This window comes from Corythoichthys intestinalis, chromosome 16, assembly GCF_030265065.1.
Source record: "Corythoichthys intestinalis isolate RoL2023-P3 chromosome 16, ASM3026506v1, whole genome shotgun sequence".
NCBI classification, from domain to species: Eukaryota; Metazoa; Chordata; class Actinopteri; order Syngnathiformes; family Syngnathidae; genus Corythoichthys; species Corythoichthys intestinalis.
The window spans coordinates 46533977-46556052 of NC_080410.1; the positions used below are offsets into that span (position 1 = coordinate 46533977).

The window sequence follows — 22076 nt, forward strand, 5'->3', positions numbered from 1 at the left end:
TTTTTGGGACAATTGGCCCTAGCCCAATTGTTTACCCTAATTTACCCTTTACCCTGAATCAACCGTTAAAAGTTGTTAATATTGCTCCCATTATTGCGTTAGTTCCCTTCTGTCTACTTTTCACATGTGGAAGTTTTAAAACTGTTTCATGATTTAAAGATAGATTCAAGTCAAAATTTTGCCTATTTAGGGGTATAAAAAGTTACTTAGGTTCGCTAGGAAGGTTCTCTACAACAGAGCCTTCTTAAGAAGTCTACTGCTTTAAGATGGCGGCTGTTTACTAACGCATCTAGTTCCTATACTGTACATGTTGCTAACGCCCCCGTGTCTGTCATTTTGCATCTAGTTCTACAGTGCCCTCAATAATTATTGACACCCCTGAAAAAGATGTGTTTTTTAGCTTCTAATTTTTTTTTTTTAATTCAAATAATATGGGACCTTAATGGAAAAAAAGAGAAAAATCCAACCTTTAATACAAGTGCATTCATTCAGTGGGGAAAAAATCCCACATAAAGAAAAAAATATTTGACATCAAATAATGTGTGTCACAATTATTAGCACCCCTGGTGTTAATACTTTGTACAACCCCCTTTTGCCAACAAAACAAGGTCTGGGGACTGAGATGGCCATGGGAGGAGCTTGATTTTGTGTCTGGTGAACCATTTCTGTGTAGATTTGGCCATGGTCATCTGACCATCTCTATTTTTGTGTAAGACCAAGGTTGAGCTTTTTGGCAACAAACACTCTCAGTGGGTCTGGCGTGCCACGAAAGATGCGCATGCTGAAAAGCACCTCATACTCATTGTGAAGTATGGGGGTGGGTCAGTGATGCTGTGGGGCTGTTTCGCTTCCAAAGGCCCTGGGAACCTTGTTAGGGTGCATGGCATCATGAATGCTTTGAAATACCAGGACATTTGAAATCAAAATCTTTTGCCCTCTGCCCGAAAGCTGAAGATGGGTTGTCACTGGGTCTTTCAGCAAGACAATGACCCTAAACATATGGCCAAATCTACACAGAAATGGTTCACCAGACACAAAATCAAGCTCCTCCCATGGCCACCTCAGTCCCCAGACTTTGTTTTGTTGGCAAAAGGGGGTTGTACAAAGTATTAACACCAGGGGCAACAAATTCATCCTCCGAACCGCTTATCCTTACGAGGGTTGCTCGAGCCTATCCCAGCTTAAAACAGGAGGAAGTAGGGTACACCCTGAACTGGTTGCCATAAAAACAAATGGTATTGAATTTTATAAATGAATAATAAATGCATAAATTTTGGAAAAAGTGTGGCCTCGTGGATATTTTGCCTGTTTTGTTTTTGTTTCATAAATCTCTCATAGCTTTACATGGCTTAAGCTAATGATAATTCATGGAGGTGTTTTATTACCAACAAGTTAGCCGAAATAAATTAGCAACATCATTCCCATTTTTGGGGAATTCCAGATTCTATTACCAGCGGCCTCCTGATTAACTGACTTTGAGACCCCTGCATAATGCAGTCTGTGTTACACTGTACACCGATTGTTTTTGCATTCTTTCCCTCTTCTCTGTATGTCTTTTGTATTGCATCAGTGCATTGGAAGCATAGCAGGAACCCACTGTTACATCATGTAACATGCCCCCTCCAGGTCACAGGGCACCGTCTCGACCCGACAACCCAAAATGAGTCTGGGCAGCGCTTCGCATGTCTCCTCTGTTTACACATACACACCGCAGGAATCCACCTGATGAGCCAGAGTTACAAATTGGAGAGACACGAACGCTCGCGAGACTTTAAAGACTATTTTAGTTCTTAGTAGTTTTCTTATGAGGCCTTAACGCGCGGAACGCGCTGAGGATTGACAGTGTCACTAGCTTGTGGCGTGACCAAAAAACGACGCGCCGGGTTAACTCCACCTTTTTTGGCGCACACTGCCTCCTTTTCGGGGAGGGAGCAACAAGGCGTTCTGGGCATTCCACAGGGGCCTCTGAAGGGCCTCCCTGCTGGACATGTGCTCGATAAAGGCGGAGGAGTCACCGCCACAAGCCAAACACACACGAGAGCTCTACTCTTTAGGTGTTACTAACATTTTTTCTGAATGAGCTATACGTATTATATTACATTAACTCATTACATGCCATTGACAGTGATGGATGTCCAATTCATTTTGACTGAGAGAGACTGGAAGGCGTTGCCAGCCCTCCCGGCAGTAGCGGAACAAATGCGAACAGGGCCCGGGTGCAGTGAGCACAAACGGGACCCCCTGAGTGGACCGTCCAACAGGGTTGCTTGGGGACAATTATCCGCAGGCCCCTCCACACTTTCGCAGGCCCATCAAGACGATCGTTCGGTGTGTGTGGGATGCAAATGGCAATTTTTTTGCAGGCCCATCCAGACAACATTAACATTTAAACTAGGGGTGTCAAACGATTAAAATTTTTAATCGAGTTAATTACAGCTTAAAAACTTATTAATCGTAATTAATCGCAATTCAAACCATCTATTTTTCTGTAAATTATTGTTGGAATGGAAAGATAAGACACAAGATGGATATATCCATTCAACATACGGAACTTAAGTACTGTATTTCTTTATTATTACAATAAATCAACAAGATGGCATTACCATTATTAACATTCTGTTAAAGCGATCCATGGATAGAAAGACTTGTAGTTCTTAAAAGATAACTGTTAGTACAAGTTATAGAAATTTTATATTAAAACCCCTCTTCATGTTTTCGTTTTAATAAAATTTGTAACATTTTCAATCAAAAAATAAACTAGTAGCCCACCGTTGTTGCTGAAGCCTATAAAATCAGTCGCACCCAAGCGCCAGCAGAGGGAGCCAAAACTCCGAAAAACACAAGTACACGTTTCGCTGTGCTGTCACTGCAATCTCTTTGAGCAGGGTATTTGTGCCTTAATTGCGTCAAATATTTTAACGTGATTAATTTAAAAAATTAATTAACGCCCGTTAACGCGATAATTTTGACAGCCCTAATTTAAACACTATATTATTATATATATTAGGGCTGTCAAACGATTAAAATGTTTAATCGCGTTAATTACAGCTTAAAAAATAATTAATCGTAATTAATCGCAATTCAAACCATCTATAAAATATGCCATATTTTTCTGTAGATTATTGTTGGAATCGAAAGATAAGACACAAGACGGATATATACATTCAACATATGGTCCATAAGTACTGTATTTGTTTATTATAACAATAAATCAACAAGATGGGATTAACATTATTGCCATTCTGTTAAAGCGATCCATGGATAGAAAGACTTGTAGCTCTTAAAAGATAAATGTTAGTACAAGTTATAGAAATTTTATATTAAAACCCCTCTGAATGTTTTCGTTTTAATAAAATTTGTAAAATTTTCAATCAAAAAATAAACTAGTAGCCAGTGTTGTTAATAACGGCGTTACAATATAACGGCGTTATTTTTTTCAGTAGTGGGTAATCTAATTAATTACTTTTCTCATCTTGGCAACGCCGTTACCGTTACTGAGGACGGAAAGGCATGCGTTACTATGCGTTACTATATTGGTCGAAAAGTCTGAGGGAGACGGACTCACCGAGACGACAGAGCAGAGCAGGAGCGGGGAGGAAGCAAGAAAGTTGTGACGCCAAGCAAACGCGATGCTAGGTAGCTCCAATAATACACGTTGTAGCCGATAGCCGACAAACTACGCCCGCTTGTTATGGTAGATATGGTAGACATGGTAGATATCACATGTACTGTATATATAGATATAACTAGATGCAAAATGACAGACATGGCACTAAATGCGTTAGTAGACAGCCGCCATCTTAAAGCAGTAGGCTTTTTAGGACGGCTCTGTTGTAGAGAACCTTCCTAGCGAACCTAAGTAACTTTTTATCTACTTCTAAATCGGCAAAATCTTGACTTGAATCTATCTTTAAATGATGAAACAGTTTTAAAACTTTCATATGTCAAAAGTAGAGAGAAGGGAACTAATGCAATAATGGGAGCAATTTTAACAACTTTTAACAGTTGATTCAGGGTAAATTAGGGTAAATAATTGGGCTTGGGCCAATTGTACCAAAAACCTCCACAAAAAACCTGTGTGGCCAATGTTTTTTTTGTTTTTTTTTTTTGAGAAAAAAAAAAAGTAATTATCACCAATTACTTTGCCAAGTAACTAATTACTCTTACATTCAGGTAATTGAGTTACTAACGCAATTACTTTTTGGGAGAAGTAATTTGTAACTATAATTAATTACTTTTTTTCAGTAAGATTAACAACACTGCTAGTAGCCCACCACTGTAGATGTCAATAATTACACAATGCCAATGGTCGCACCCATGCACCAGCAGAGGGCGACAAAACTCTAAAAAACACAAGTAACAAGTGGAGATTACACTGTATTGTCTTTTTAATCTGTTTGAGCGGGGCATGTGCGTTAATTGCGTCAAATATTTTAACGTGATTAATTCAAAAAATTAATTACCGCCCGTTAACGCGATTTTTTTTTTTCAAGCGCAACCAACAACTGAGCTTGAACAGTTTTATATATATGTATATATACAGTATTGGCCAAAAGTTTGGCGACACCTCAAAGGTAGATACTTTGAAGAATGTAGAATATAAAACCTGTTTTCAGTTATTTCACTTTTTTGCCATTCTACATGTTCATTCATAGTTTTGATGTATTCAGAGAGGATTTACAATAGTAGTGAAAATATATAAAACGTAAAAATGTTTAGGTGTGTCCAAACTTTTGACTTTTGTTTCCTCAACGTCATCAACATGCTTTGCCCCCAGCCCCACAAAAGTAAAACTCCGCCTATGGTTACAAACACTGACAATAAAATGTGCATAAAAGCTGGTTACAAACTGTAGAAGTGCTGGCTGTCTTGTACCTGTAGGCTTTGTTTCGAGTTTTGTCGCATTGTCCTGTAATTCCAAGTGCTTCCTTGTTGAATTGGATGTAGAGTTTTTAGTGGCCGACAGTCTTTTTCAGCCAGCGTAAAGTTTGCAACGCACGGAGATATTGTCATCTTTACTGGACAGAAATGTGAAGTAATGGCTGTATTTCCAGTGAGCAAAGGCATCCATTTGCGTTATAGATCCTGCCTTTCACTGTTAGCTATGAATGCTATGTCGTTGACTGCCGTGGCAGACAGCCTCAAACAGCATCATAATACACGTGACCCCCCCAAACCCGCCGATGAGAAATGCTCTTCGTACATGACTACAGTATTTGTCATTCTACATACATTATGAGGCAAAAACAAAATAGTAACGCACAGGCACTAGGGAAACTAATTTTAATCGGATTACTGGCTTGGAAAAATGAACGTGTTAGATTACTCGTTACTAAAGAAATGAATCAGAAACTGACAACACTGTATATGAATGTCAGACGTTTGTCTTCTGCTGTTTACCTGTGCGTGCCCCCATCTCAAAATGGCAACCCGTTGCTATGCGAGATGACGTCATCGTGACATCACACTGACTGCATCTATAGGTTATGAAGTCTATGCTCAAGGGGTTTACCCGTGAAAGCAAAGCTGCTATCGCAATTTTTCCAGAAATTGCATTTTCTTCTTTAAACATTACAATCCTGATAACTACAGCTGCCAGTATTTTACTGTAAGTGTACCTTATTTAGGTACCTAATTACTAGGGCTGTCAAAATTATCGCGTTAACGGGCGGTAATAAATTTTTTAAAAATTAATCAATATTTCACGCAATTAACGCACATGCCCCACTCAAACAGATTAAAATGACAGAACAGTTTCATGTCCACTTGTTACTTGTGTGTTTGTCTCCCTCTGCTGGCGCTTTGGTGCGACTGAATTTATGGGTTTAAGCACCATAATGTAATGTAATTATTTACATCAAAAATGGCGAGCTACTAGTTTATTTTTTTATTGAAATTTTTACAAATTCGATCAAAACGAAAACATTAAGAGAGGTTTTAATATAAAATTTCTATAACTTGTACTAACATTTATCTTTTAAGAACTACAAGTCTTTCTATCCATGGATCGCTTTAACAGAATGTTAATGTTAATGCCATCTTGTTGATTTATTGTTATAATAAACAAATACAGTACTTACAGTATGTAGAGTATGTTGAATGTATATATCCGTCTTGTGTCTTATCTTTCCATTCCAACAATAATTTACAGAAAAATATGGCATATTTTATAGATGGTTTGAATTGCGATTAATTATGATTAATTAATTTTTAAGCTGTGATTAACTCGATTAAAAATTTTAATCGTTTGACAGCCCAACTAATTACATGTCAAGAGGTTAAACTGATGTCCGGAGCTGATTTATTGGATTCTTTCCCCCTCCTTAAAGTTCGAAAGGGGTGTACCTAATATGCATGACTGATAACACTGGAATGTGACAGTTTGACTCATGTAAATGTGTTTTTAATGGAAGTGCAATAATGGAGTACATGGAGGAACACGCAGATCATGTTGAGTGCTATCCAGATGAGTTGCACGGGCGGGAATTTTTTTTTTTCTTTAAAAAAAAAAAAAAAAAGTAGTGGAGTGGGCTTGGTGGTGACGTGCAAGCCCCTGCAGGGCGGTGTTCTGCGGCCCAGAAAAAGTCCGACTGGGGCGTGAGAGCCACATCTGGAATTGTAGCGAGCGCGGAGGACGACTTCGAGAGGAGCTAAGAAGCCGAGCATTTTCCACTCTTTTGCCCTTTTACGGAATCGTTGACTTTTTGTAAGTTTGGACTACTTTTAGGACGCTTTGTCTCGTTTTACGACCATGTTTTGATTTGCTATTATTTTCCGTCTCTTTACCACAAACAGCAGGAATTTCCTTTCCAGGACTTTTAACTCGAGGACCTTTAAACACCAAACGGATGATTTAAGGCGATCTTTTATAGTTATGTATACATCTAGTGAATGTTTGAGTTATCTACGTCGGTGTCGTATTTCCATGCTGATTCTTTGGCGGGCGCCATCACTTTTTTCCGCTCGAAAACTTGGATATCACATGGTTTAAAGCTACTTTTTTGATTTCTTAACGACATGATCACATTTTCCTACCTCGACCATAGAGAAAGGATGGAAAGCAAAACTTTAAGCTGGGATATTTCCTTGTAGTTTGCACTTTTTATGTGGGGGATGTAAGAGGATACTAACTGGGAGAAGTAAACATTGCGGTCGAGCTTCAAAAATGAGGAAATGTTTCCATCTATCGTCGAAAGACTGCTAGTGCATGTCCGTTTATTTTTGTGCACGTGTTGTAATGTCACGTTTCTCTTTTTTTCTTGTTTGTTTATTGGTAGAAATACTTGAAAATGCTGCTCATCCTACTTGGAGTGCTCATCTTGCACCTCATCATCCTCATCCTTCTCATTGTGTCCACAGCAGCAAGTGTAAGTTTATATATTTAACAATTTTTAATTCTATTACATTTCATTACATTGTTCCCGAGTTATTTCAAAAGATACAATACACACTGTATTGTTTGCAATCTTTTAGACCCTATTCCTTCTCTTCTATTCGTGTATACATTATTATTATATATTATCACAGTAATACAATATACTGTATACAATAATAAAACAATTATAATTGCTGCTCTTATATTACACACTGTTTATTAGGGTTTAATATTTAGTTTCTGTTCTTTAAAACACACTTTAGAAAATCAGTTATCTCATTGGCTGACACTGATGGCGCTCAATGGTCTGGCTGGCAACAAATGAGCTGCCACCCCTCCTAGTTCAAATGGATTGGCCGTCTAGTAGTGACAAACTCATTTAAAATTGACAGCACAAGGTTGAAAAGAGCCATGTGATTGGACATTGATCATCGTCAATGGCACTGAAAGTGTTAATAGGATTAAAAAAAAAAAACAACAAAAAAAAAACACTCTTCTGTCATTTTTTTGGTGTATTTTCATTTTTAAATACATTTTTTTTTATTGTTATGCTATTAGATATAATATCACCATATGAAATATGTACACTTTCTATGTATTTTATACAGTACACATTCTTTTCAATTTGTTTGCTCCTATATTTTATACATCATATTTTACTGCATTATGTGTACTTAAGTGGGTTTGCACTTACATAAAAAAAAAAAAAATTTTTTAAATATTACAGAAGTTTTAACTTATAATCATAGGTGGGTAGAGTAGTCAAAAATCCTACTCAAGTAAGAGTAGCGTTACTTCTAAATAATATTACTCAAGTAAAAGTAGTCATCCAAAAAATGTACTCAAGTATAAGTAAAAAAAAAAGTATTTATTGGTAAGAAGACTCAAGTCATGAGTAACATTGTGAGTAACTGCTTACAGTGTCTGATTTTTTAAATCTATATAAACTGTTATAATTATACTGTACTATTAGGTCTGCAGCTATTGATGATTTAAGAAATCGATTAATCTATTGATCAGGTCAAATACGCCCCCCCAACCCCCAGAATTTTTGACATAAGGCTTAATATTCGAGTTGGCGGAGGTTTAGTTAGTTGGTGGAATTGATTTTAACAAATTCCGTGCAATTTGTTAGTTTTAGGGCTCCGGAGTTGCTATGCTAGTACGAGTAAATGGTGCCTGCTTAGCATACCAATAAAAAATCAGAACATATACACGCAAGAGAATCATAGATACCCATGAAATCAATAGTGTTGTGTATGTTTTCATGATAAAGTTATTAAAACTTACTATTGTATGTCAATAATTGTAGTATGAACAGCAACATTTGTAATTCAGCAGCTCTACATGGAACAGGATGTCTAGGCAAACAGGGCGGAGTGATATCTATATATTTTTTTGTGGGAACGAAAGGGACTCCCCTGCAGACTGAGCGCGAGTGGCAAAAGCACTGGTCACTAATGTGGTCGCATTATGCATTTAAAAAAAATAGTCCTGCAGAATGAAGTGAATTACGGCAATTTGGTATGACGTTGTTTTGGCCGCATGGGTATTTCAAACAGTGATCTGCATTTTAAATTTATTTGTCTATATCACATCTGTTAATATTGTTTATAATTGGCATGCTAAGTAGGCCCCATTGACTCGCGCTAACTTAGCCACTCCGAAACCCTGAAACAGTGTTGTTTTCGTCAACGATGACTATAACGAAAATATTTCGTCGACGAACTTTTGCATGACGATGACGAGACGATAACGAGCTAAAAACATATCTTGGGAGACTAAAACTGAAAAACACAAATGCCAATTTTCGTCTGACAAGACGAGAACAAGATGAAAATGCGCCAGGTTTCGTCGCATGTTAACAACGTTTTATGTGCAGTTAGCCTGCCTGGTTGTGTCACTCATGTGACGTGCTGCAAACCGCCAACTTACCACTCACCTCTCCAGTCTCCCCATTGCTTGTTTTGAGACACACGCGGTATTATTTGTCGTCTTATCTCGGCAAGAGAGAATATGCAATGTTGTTTTAGCCTTTAAAGGTCCGTGCTGAGTGCTAAATGTAACTCTTAGCGTTAGCATAGCATTCACGTTAGCATTAGGTTATTGCTAACGCCGAGCGTCCTCCTAAACTCTAGGACAACTTTTTTTAGATACAGTCCGTGGCGTACAGCCGGGTATAACTAATTAAAAATAATGTAGCCTACTGTTTTCCTGCTGAGTGTGTATTATCATGTGACAGATTTGTAGATACTACAATATTTGCTCGTCTGCCAATGGTTATTGGATACTTTTTCTTACTTATTTTGGGAGTGAAACTTTGAAATTTTACAGACGAAAATATTGAGTTAACGTTGATTAAAACTAGGACTGTCAAACGATTAAAATTTTTAATCGAGTCAATCACAGCTTAGAAATTAATTAATCTTTATTAATCGTAATTCAAACCACCTATAAAATATGCCATATTTTTCTGTAAATTATTGTTGGAATGGAAAGATAAGACACAAGACGGATATATACATTCAACATACTGTACATAAGTACTGCATTTGTTTTTTATAACAATAAATCAACAAGATGGCATTAACATTATTAACATTCTGTTGAAGTGATCCATGGATAGAAAGACTTGTAGTTCTTAAAAGATAAATGTTAGTACGAGTTATAGAATTTTTATACTAAAACCCCTCTTAATAAAATTTGTAAAATTTTCAATCAAAAAATAAACTTGTAGCTCGCCATTGTTCATGGTGCTGAAACCCATAAAATCAGTCGCACCCAAGCGCCAGCAGAGGGTGACAAAACACCAAAAAACACAAGTTACAAGTAGACATGACTCTGTGCTGTCATTTTAATCTGTTTGGGCATGTGCGTGTCAAATATTTTATCATGATTAATTTAAAAAAATGAATTACCGCCCGTTAACGCGATAATTTTGACAGCCCTAATTAAAACTAGACGAAATTAGTCTCGAGTTTTCGTCAACAAAAACTAGACAAAGACAAACACATTTTGAAATGACTAAAATATGACTAATACTCATTAAGCATTATCGTCCAAAAGACGAAAACTAAGATGAAAATTAAAATGGCTACCAAAAACAACACTGCCCTGAAAATAACGAATAACTGACAAACTGCATGGAATTTTTTAAAATCAACTCCACCGACTAATTAAACCCACGCAAACTCGAAGATTAACCCAATGTCAAAAATTTTGAACTTCCCCTTTAAAATAAAGACCAAGCCGTTAAAACGTTGACTATAAAGTTGTAAAGCAATAAAACAAACAACAAAAATGAATGAAATGTACAAGATTCTACAAAGTATTTCATAATGAGTCAAATTATTTTTCGAACCAATCATGTGACTAACACCTTAGAGCAGGGGTCCCCAAACTATGGCCCGCGGGCCGCCTCCACATGTGGTCCGGCCCCCTGAAAATTAAAATTTTTTTTTTTTTTTTTACTTGTGTTATTTATTTCCTGGCTTTTTCTGTGAAGAACCCAGAGAGGGTTATTTGGTTATTATCTATTTACTTAATAGTGTTATTATTATATTATATTATATTATATTATATTATATTATATTATATTATATTATATTATATTATATTATATTATATTATATTATATTATATTATATTATATTATATTATATTATATTATATTTAGGGCTGTCAAACGATTACAATTTTTAATCGAGTTAATCACAGCTTAAAAATTAATTAACCGTAATTAATTGCAATTCAAACCATCTATAAAATATGCCATATTTTTCTGTAAATTATTGTTGGAAAGGAAAGATAAGACAAGACGGATATATACATTCAACATACTGTACATAAGTACAGTGGTACCTCTACATACGATCACTTCGACACACGATCTTTTCGACATCCGACGTAAAATTTGAGCCGCCATTTGTTTCTACATCCGACGAGTTGCTCGAAATACGACGACATGACAGCACTGCAAACGAACCCACGGTGGATTTTCTCATGTGAGAAATCAACACAGTTTTCAAAAAAAGTTGATACAGTTGGAGAAACAAGGAAAAAAGTGATGCTTACCTTTGAAATGAAGATGCAAGTTATAGAAAAATATGAGCTTGGGGTGCGCGTCCCTGAACTGGCTCAACGATACAGCTCCATGGTCCTCTTATGACCACCGTTCGCCACTATTTATAAGTTAAGGTGACAATTATTATTGTGGTAACATTGCCAAGGAAATCGCCAGCTTTGTCACGTTTTTATCATTTATTTAAGAACTTATCCAACACAAAACGCTCATTGTCTTAAGCAGTTGACTGCTCTCAGGAAAACGAAAGTATTATCTCTACCGCACCGACCTATCTCACTGGAGACGTCACCTTCGCGGTGCGTTCAGGGACAGTAAAAAGTGTCCGCCATATTAGAATCCGATTCGTTACATTATTTTCAGGAATAATTATTAATTCTTCTTCTTCTTCTTATATTATTCTGAATTATTTATTTATAACTTATTTGTTTTTCTATGTTTAATTGCCATTTGTAACAGTGCCAGCAGTATTTATTAAGAATTTAGTGTATGTTTTTAGGCTTTGGAACGAATTAATGGAATTATAATGTATTCCTATGGGAAAATCCTGCTCGACATACGACCATTTCGACTTACAAACAAGGTCCTGGAACGAATTAAATTCGTATGTAGAGGTACCACTGTACTGTATTTGTTTATTATAACAATCAATCAACAAGATGGCATTAACACTAATAACATTCTGTAAAAGCGATCCATGGATAGAAAGACTTGTAGTTCTTAAAAGATCAATGTTAGTACAAGTTATCGGAATTTTATATTTAAACCCCTCTCAATGTTTTCGTTTTAATAAAGTTTGTAAAATTTTCAATCAAAAAATAAACTAGTAGCACACCATTGTTGATGTCAATAATAATTATGGTGCTGAAACCCATAAAAGCAGAGGGCGACAAAACACCAAAAAACACAAGTAACAAGTGGAAATGACACTTTACTGTCATTTTAATCTGTTTGCGCGGGGCATGTGCGTTAAATGTGTCAAATAATTTAACGTGATTAATTTAAAAAATTTATTACCGCCCGTTAACGCAATAATTTTGACAGCCCTAATTATATTATATTATTATCATTTTTATTTTATTTTATTTAGTTATGTTTCGTGAAGAATCCAGAAAGAGTTATTTGATTGTGGCTTTCTGAAAACCAATAAATTTTTACATTTAGGCACTCCTACAATAGTCACACTTTTTCTGTTACAAACTGACCCCGGCCTCTCATCAGAGAAGGGAAAAGTTATGTGGCCCTCACAGGAAAAAGTTTGGGGACCCCTGCTTTAGAGTCCTTTGCTTTGCTGAGCCAAAACTACACCTGAGGAGGCAAGATGGATATTTAGAATTTCAAATAGGGCTGGGAACCTTTTGGTACCTCACGATATAATACGATTTGCGATACAAATCTCATGATAACGATGATCTCACTGTATGACGATACAAAAGATTATCGATACATACTGTGGGTCAGGAAATAATTACAAAACAACTAATAAACAGAAAAACAACCTATCTTCATCTTTATGCTGTAAATTTAGGAGACGTCCAATCCATTTAAACTGGGAAGGTGGCAGCGAATAAACCCCCTCCCTCTTCAAATGGGCCCCTCCCACTTCTATGGCCGTTTGTAGCATCCAATGCCAGGCAACGACGTCATTTTGGGCCATTTCAGGACATTACCTGTTATTTTCAGTCACTTACTGTTGATTTGGGGGCATTTCAGATTTTGTTTTATCAAGGGTTCCCAATGATGTGTAGTGCAGAGGAGGTGGGTAGCGTCGGTACACCTAAAGGATTCTTTTCCAACTAAAGTAATGTTCTTTTTGCCTGCTGCTTTCCGTAAGTCACCACTAGGGGAAGCCAAGCGCACATAGCAAAACCAAAGTAAAACTGTAGAGTCCGGAGGTACAACAGTGACACCTTGTGGACGGATGAACAATATATCAGTTTAGAACGAAATCAAACTTAAAAAGTAGTCAACATAAGATCAAAGGACAGAATACTCCCCGCCCCATCTGCTAGATGTCAGCCCTTAACTAACTTGTAGAAATACCACTGAAAACAAGCGATGCAATACAATAAATGCTTGCAGCACAAGACGCTCCAAAACATAGGCAAAAGACTATGTGTAAATGTTTTCTCCGTGAGCTTTTGAAAAATAAACATCTTTGTGAAAGTGCACTCCTGTGGAAAGAAACTTCATCATATTCAAGTTCAAAGACTAATATTATATACAAGTTAAAGATAGCTCTGTGAGAAATTCATAGCAAAGTTAACTGAAAGTTCATATAATTTAAAAAATAATCGAGAAGTTAAGAAATTAATATCAATTATGTGATTTTTTTGACCCTGCCTATTAAAAGAATCGAAATCAAGAATCGTTTGGAACCGTAATCGAAAAATGGAATCGGAACCGTTGAAATGTAAACGATGTCCAACCCTAACTGTAAATGTCCTAAAATGAACAGAACGTGACCTGTAAACACCCCGTAAATAATAGTTTTTTTGTTTTGTTTTTTAAATTGACACCTTTTTAAAACGATATTCCAATTGTTGGCATGAATGTATCAATAACCTTTCGGGATGAAAAGTATCAGGATATGTCACCCTTTCGATATTTTGTCACACCCCTATTTAAAACGTAAGTTAAAATACCTGGGCTTAACCTGAATGGTTATAAAAAATAAATGAGGATTGAAGTGCAACAAAAGAACAATTGGGTAACTTCAAACTAAAGCTTAAATATTCTTCTAAACTAAATACAGAATGCAGAAACAAACATATTAGCTCAAACAAAAACTTACCTTATGTTGGTCTTAACAGGGAGCATCTGGATCCAGCCATTTTAGATGAGTTATGTCATATTTACTGTTGCCATTAGAGGCCAGTGTATCCACTCAAATCAAGAAAACTAAATGCAAACACTTTCAAAACAAACCATCACAACGCCGCTCTGATTGAACAAATCAACGTGAAAGCAACGTTCGAAACTGACAAAATAGCGCTGGCGTGAAATCATACAAGTCTGAGTGCAACAAAGGAAAGCAGACAGCACATATACTGTAGTATAATATGGGGCGCTGTTTGTAAAGCAGCACATGCTGAAAATTACGACATTTTCTCACATTTAGCGCCACACAGTGTTGAAAACGTGGTGTGAAATTTTTAGAGTCACTTTTTTTTTTTCACATTTACAACATTATTTAGCAACCTAAATATTCATTTTTACGGACCTGAATGTTCAAATCAATGACTAAATATTTAATTTAAATCATAAATTTATACCCTATATCCTAAATGCTAAATCTGGAAAGGGTTGGAACTAAATATTTAGCTTAATATGCAAATTCACATGACTGGAGACCAGAAGTAACAAAATAAAAGCTGGAGCACACAAACTACTCTTTAAATAGTTTCTCCTAAATATGTATTTTACCTATATATTGTTATTATCACAATGACCCATGTCCAAGAGCACACTGCCACCGTTGAGTAGGTTTTATTAAATTTTAAGCAACGTAACAGACAGTCTGAGCTGCTCCACCAGCTTTTATTTTGTTACTTCCGGTCTCCAGTCATGTGAATTTGCATATTAAGCTAAATATTTAGTTCCGACCGTTTCCTGATTTAACATTTAGGATATATGTAGAGTTGCACGATAATTATCGGTCCGATAATGGGAATTGTGATGTCATCCCAATGAATCCGATAACAACATGTTATCGGGCCTATCAATAATATTTATGACACGGTGTCTGATTGGGATGTGTGCGTTTGTTTCCACTCTTGTTTTGCCAGTATGCAAAGTTTGGTTATTGTTCTAGAGGCCGTATTTTTCCTTCACTGAGTTATAAACCTTTTTATGGCAATTAGCATATGTTTGCATCTTACAGTGTTATGGTTTTATTGAAGTCAAAACTGTTCTTTGTTTTGTTCATTATAATGATGTTCATGACGTCATGAAGATTATGGTTCGGTCAAAGGCAAATCTATGCTGAATCAGCCACTAGTATTTTTTATCTACAGGTGTTCAAAAACTGGGTGAATATACATTGAAAAATTATACATACCGTAATATTCGGACTATAAGCCGTTACTTTTTTCCTTCAATTTGAATCCTGCGGCTTATAGTCCAGTAAGGCTTATCTGTTGAATTATTTTTTGTTAATAAGCAACACATGCCTCCTGGCATGCATTGCAGCGCTACAGATGTAAAAAAACTATCAAAATTCATGTTCTGTGCTAATTATTTATTCAGTTACTGTTCCAGTTCTTTCATTAATTCCTTGTTATGGTATTTGGTAACACTTTATTTGACAGTGGCGTCATAAGACTGTCATAAGACAGTCATAATTATGACATGACACTATCAATGTCATTAAGATGTCATTAAGTGTCATCTGGCAAATTATGTGACTAACTCCATTTATGTCCACCTGGAATCTTTTACATCCATTCAAAATTGAGATCATTTGCTGGATAACACTAAATGACATCTGTTATAAGCCTTCATTAATGCTCATGACAGTGTCATGTTATAATGATAATAATCTAATGACAGTCTTATGGCATTACTGTCAAATAAAGTGTTACCAAATACCATCACTAGCAATTCATGAAACAACTGAAACAGACTGAATACATAATTAACACAGAACATGAATTTCAATTTTATTTCCATCTGTAACGCTGCAATGCATGCTAGGAGGCATGTTGGACAACAGCAGTGTTGACAACAGGTGGCAGAAGGGAGGAGTGATGGCCGAATGAAGCCTCTTAAAGCAATGAAGCTTTGCAGCCAATTAGTTCAAAGCTTCATGGTGGTTCATGTGGTCTTCCAACAGTCATATGATGCCGATGTCTAATAAAGTGTTACCGGTTAATATCTTAAGGTTTAAATATCCCATAATGCAGTGCGGACAGCTGCGGTTTATAGTCCGGTGCGGCTTATCTGTGAACAAATGTCGTTTTCGTGTCACATTTGGTGGGTGGCGGCTTATAGTCAGGTGCGCCTTATAGTGCGAAAATTATGGTAATATCGGTTATCGTATCGGTACCTTGATGAGAAGGAAGTTATCGATATCAGTTTTTAAAAATGGCTATCGTGCACCCCTAGATATAGGATATAAATTTAAGATTTAAATTAAATATTTAGTTCTGGATTTAAACAATCAGGTCCAAAACTTCTTATTTAAAATAAATATTTAAGTCGCTAAATAATGTTGTAAATGTGCAAAAAAAAAAAAAAAGTGACTCTAAAAATTTCACAGCATTTTAAACACTGTGTGGCGCTAAATGTTGTCATAATTTCCAGCATGTGCTGCTTTACAAACCCCGACCCATAGTATAATGAAATACCAGATATGCATGGCAATTACTGTAGAATTCCACCATTTAAGATTCATTAGACATAATAAATAACAAAATTAAATGACAAATAATATCCTATACTTACGATCAATGCTGAGAGGTGGCGGACGAGACACTGCTACATGTTTTAATAAATAAATAAATAAATAAATAAAACAGCGGAAACGACATGCGTGAGTCGGGTACGTCATAACCTTAGGACTACCTGTATATTAAAAGTAAACAAAAGAAAATTGCTGCTGTAATTTGATTCTTTTAATAAGCCATGTAACTTACTATGGTGCAAGGTTTTGAACAGGGTACACATCTGATGTTGCTCACAGTGATCCACAGTGTGCTCAGGGTGCTTGTGTAACTGCTCATACACATGAAAAATTAGAGGGAACATTGCCCACCTCTGTTAATAATGTGCAATAATGTGTGCAGTGTGTTTACTGTTTCATGTTGTTGTGTTGTATAGGCCTGGACTGTAGGTGCCGACATCAGCAAGGACCTGTGGTACAACTGCTTGACCACTGACGTCTCATACCAGTGCACTCAGGCCAGCAATGAAGGTTTGACGCTTTAATTGCAAAGATAAAGTGTCTACTGTAATTTTCGGACTATAAGCCGCTACTTTTTTCCTTTATCCTTATTAACATCTATATGCTTCCGTTAGCTCAGATAATGGAACAGTATGACATCTCCTATCACGCCTATGCAGATGACACACAACTGTACATTTCTGGGTCCCCACATGATTATAGTCCCTTAGTCTCCCTGAGTAAATGCATTCATCAAATCAATGAATGGATGTGCCAGAATTTTCTCCAGTTAAATGTGGAGAAAACAGAGGTGATCATTTTTGGGCCAAAAAAGGAAAGGTCAAAGATAAGCAGCCAACTTAGCACAATGTCACTTACAGCTACAAATCAAGTCAGAAACCTTGGCGTAATTATTGACTCAGACCTAAAATTTGATAGCCATCTAAAGTCCGTCACTAAATCCGCTTATTACCACCTAAAAAATATAACCAGAATTAAGGGGCTTCTGACTCAACAAGACATGGAAAAACTTATGCATGCATTCGTTTTCAGCAGATTGGACTACTGCAACGGTATATTTACAGGTCTTGATAAAAAATCAGTCAGGAAGCTGCAGCTAATACAGAATGCTGCAGCCAGAGTCCTCACAAATACAAGGAAGCTGGACCACTTTGCACCGGTTTTGAAATCGCTACACTGGCTTCCAGTGAGTCAAAGGATAGACTATAAAATACTACTGCTCGTCTACAAAACACTTAATGGCCTTGGACCAAAATACATGCTTGACTTGTTAGATTCCTATGAGACATCTAGACCCCTAAGGTCGTCTGGAACGGGTCTTCTGCATGTTCCAAGAACAAGAACCAAGCAGGGTGAGGCAGCATTTAGTTATTATGCTCCTCACCTCTGGAACAAGTTACCCGAACGTCTGAAGTATGCTCAAACTGTTAGCTCCTTTAAATCAGGGCTAAAAACGCTTTTGTTTAGCACTGCTTATCCATAACTGTCTATATATTTCAATCTACCTGCCTTCTATTCCTCTTGTGCTTATCTCCATTGCTGATTTCAATCATTATTAGTAGTAGTAGTTTTTGCTTTATTTCTATTTTTGTTTTATTTTTATTTATTTATTTTTATTCTGTGATTAAATGCGATCTTTTGTCTTGGTTTTTACGTTGCGTTGATTTAAATGTGATTTCTATGGTTTTCATGTGATGTAAAGCACTTTGAATTGCCTTGTGTTGAATTGTGCTATATAAATAAATTTGCCTTGCCTTGCCTTGCCTTTAATTTAAATCCTGCAGCTTATAGTCCAGTGTGTCTTATTTATTGATTTATTTGGGTTAATAGGCATCACATGCCTCCGAGCATGCATTGCGGCGTTACAGACGTAAATAACAATCAAAATACATGTTCTGTCCTAATTATTTATCCAGTTACTTTTCCAGTTGTTTCATTAATTGCTTGTTATGGTATTTAATAACACTTTATTTGACAGTGGCGTCATAAGATGGTCATATTTATGACATGACACTATCATGGGCATTACTAAATGCTGATGTCATTAAGTGTGATCCGAAAAATTATGTTACTAACTCCATTTATTTCCAGTTCGGATCTTTTACATCCATTCAAAATAAGATAATTTCCGGATAACACTAAATGATAAGGGTGTAACGGTACATGTATTTGTATTGAACCGTTTCGGTACGTGGTGCTAGGTTCGAAACGGAGGCGTACTGAACGGGTTTCTGACGTAATGTAACCCTTAGTTTTCGAGGCTGTGAGTCGATCGGGTTACAGTTTCTTTGTGCAAATTATATTTACTCGGTCTTCTCTACTATAATGAGGACCAACACGGTAGGACAGTATAACCCAGAAACGTGAACGGAGAACGCAGTGAAACGCGGGCCTTAAAGTCAATCAGCCAATGCACACCAGTCGCAGTGCGGCCGCGTGTTAGACGCGTCCCAGAAGCGGCTCAACACGACGCACGCGAAAAGAACGGCAGAATTTACTATTTGACGCGAGACGCGACCCTCCTGCGTCAATACTACTACCGGCACGTAGAATCGGGCAGACCGGAAGTTACTCGTGTAAAAATACGGTGGATCCGGTCGATTTTCAAACTAATATGCAATCGTAACCCACTTTTTGAGTCCATCAGATCTCTTGAGTGGTAGATCGGGGCACAGTTGACTTGTCTTTGTTGATTTACTGCTGTCTTCTCCGCTATAATAATAACCAACACGGCCCCGTGTTCAATACAAAACCCTCCTGCCACAACAAAACAAGTAGGAACTAATATTCACATAGGAACTAAAGTTATACAACATAAAATATGCAATATAAATGAATTAGGGCTGTCACACGATTAAAATTTTAAATCGAGTTAATTACAGCTTAAAAATTAATTAATCGTAATTAATTGCAATTAAGCAGAATTCAAACCATCTGAAATATGCCATATTTTTCTGTAAATTATTGTTGGAATGGAAAGATAAGACACAAGGTGGATATATACATTCAACATACGGTACATAAGGACTATTGTTTATTATAACAATAAATCAACAAGATGGCATTAACGTTATTAACATTCTGTTAAAGCAATCCATGGATCAAAAGACTTGTAGTTCTTAAAAGATAAATGTTAGTGCAAGTTATAGAATTTTTATATTAAAACCCCTCTTAATGTTTTCGTTTTAATAAAATTTGTAAAATGTTCAATCAAAAAAATAAACTAGTAGCCCGCCATTGTTGATGTCAACAATTACTTACACAATGCTAATGGGTGCTGAAGCCTGTTAAATCAGTCGCACCCAAGCGCCAGCAGAGGGCGGCAAAACACCATGAAACACAATTAACAAATGGGCATTTCACTGTACTGTCATTTAAATCTGTCTGAGCGGGGTATGTGCGTTAATTGCGTCAAATATTTTAACGTGATTAATTTGAAAAATTAATTACCGCGAGTTAACGCGATAATTTTGACAGCCCTAAAATCAATACTACATCACATTTGTAATATTGCAATTAGGGCTGTCAAACGATTAAAAATTTTGATCGAGTTAATTACAGCTTAAAAATTAATTAATCGTAATTAATTGCAATTAATCGCAATTCAAACCATCTATAAAATATGCCATATTTTTCTGTAAATTATATATATATTCTGTAAAATAAATTGTTGGAATGGAAAGATAAGACACAAGATGGATATATACAGTGGGAAGAACAAGTATTGTATCAAATACTTGTTCTCCCCACTGTACATTCAAGATACGGTACATAAGGACTGTAGTGGGCATTTCACTCTACTGTCATTTAAATCTGTCTATGCTGTCCTCACTCCGAAACGTCTACTTTTTCCAAAGCTAGACAGCTACTGAACGACGCCTTAGTAATCAGACTTCCTTTTTTATCTGATTTATTAATAAAATAGCCTCCAACCATTGTCCTCTTTAGACCGTCATAAAACTACAAAAAAAAAAAAAAAAGTACACAAGCATTGCATTAGCAACAACGTTAGCTTAGCACGCTATACAGGTTCACTAAACATAAACAAAAAGCGTCTCATACAAAAAATAGAACATTTCGCTTACAAATATAATATGTACATTCTTTACAACAACCATACTTATGGACAAATCTTGTCCAAGGATTATATAAGCACAACATTACAACGTAGGCGTCAGCCCGAGACGTCGTGCTGCCATATTGAACTGGCAAGAAAAAAATTAACCATGTCGCAAAGCGACCACAAGAGTTCGCTGTTAGCACAAAAAGCCTTGCTGTAAAACTTACCAAAAGGCAGAATACTGTCTGAGCGGGACATGTGCGTTAATTGCGTCAAATATTTTAACGTGATTAATTACAAAAATTAATTACCACGCGTTAACGCGATAATTTTGACAGCCCTAATTGCAATATAAACACAACATTAAAAAATGATAGCCCATTTAAATAAAATAAATATAAATGAGCTAAAACACCTGTAATTAAATAATAAGAATAATACACCCTATAATTATAATAGAATAATAGATCCTGCTTACACAATTAAATTGATTGATTTCTGTGTGGCGCTTCAACTTGAGAAAATCCACCAATAAAGCTTTTGAAAACCGTTCATAAGGGGAAAAAATGATTCATTGAGGCATTTCATTTGTAAAATACATGTTAAAATCTTTGTCATTGGGATTGCTTTTCTCTTTAGCACAGGACTTCTTTTTTCTTCTTTCCTTCAGAAAGAAAGCTGACCAATACGCGGGGTCTGAATGGCAAATTGTTGTTGGATTATTATCTTTAAATACTCGCTACTTTTTGAACAGAATTCTAGCTTTGTATAGGCGAATGTTCCGATTGTTGAAAGCACAGATGTGTGTAATAAACAACTAGCACATTTATATTTTACATTTTGTTTTCTTACTGTACCGAAAATGAACCGAACCGTGACCTCAAAACCGAGGTATGTACCGGACCGAGATTTTTGTGTACTGTTACACCCCTACTAAATGACATCTGTTATAAGCATTCATTAATCCTCCTGACCGTGTCATGTCATAGTAACGATTGTCTAATGACTGTCTTATGGTGCCACTGTCAAATAAAGTGTAATTAATTAGCAATTAATGAAACAACTGGAACAGTAACTGAATAAATAATTATAAATAATTGTTATTTACATCTGTAGCGCTGCAATGCATGCTAGGAGGCATGTTGGAAAACAACAG

At 36.3% G+C, this 22076-nt stretch overlaps 1 protein-coding gene across 2 annotated transcripts in view; it reads left to right on the forward strand.

Annotated features, from left to right (window-relative positions):
- LOC130904892 (peripheral myelin protein 22-like) overlaps positions 1 to 22076 on the forward strand; it is a 39401-nt gene that overhangs the window by 13705 nt on the left and 3620 nt on the right. Inside the window, exons 1-3 of one of the 2 annotated variants that reach the window (XM_057817989.1) lie at positions 6548 to 6706; positions 7278 to 7367; positions 17277 to 17370. In XM_057817989.1, coding sequence (XP_057673972.1) covers positions 7290 to 7367; positions 17277 to 17370 — 172 coding nt within the window. In that variant the 5' untranslated portion in view covers positions 6548 to 6706; positions 7278 to 7289. Of the gene's footprint in view, positions 1 to 6547; positions 6707 to 7277; positions 7368 to 17276; positions 17371 to 22076 lie in introns of those variants that run through there. The other variant, XM_057817990.1, reaches the window with a different exon arrangement.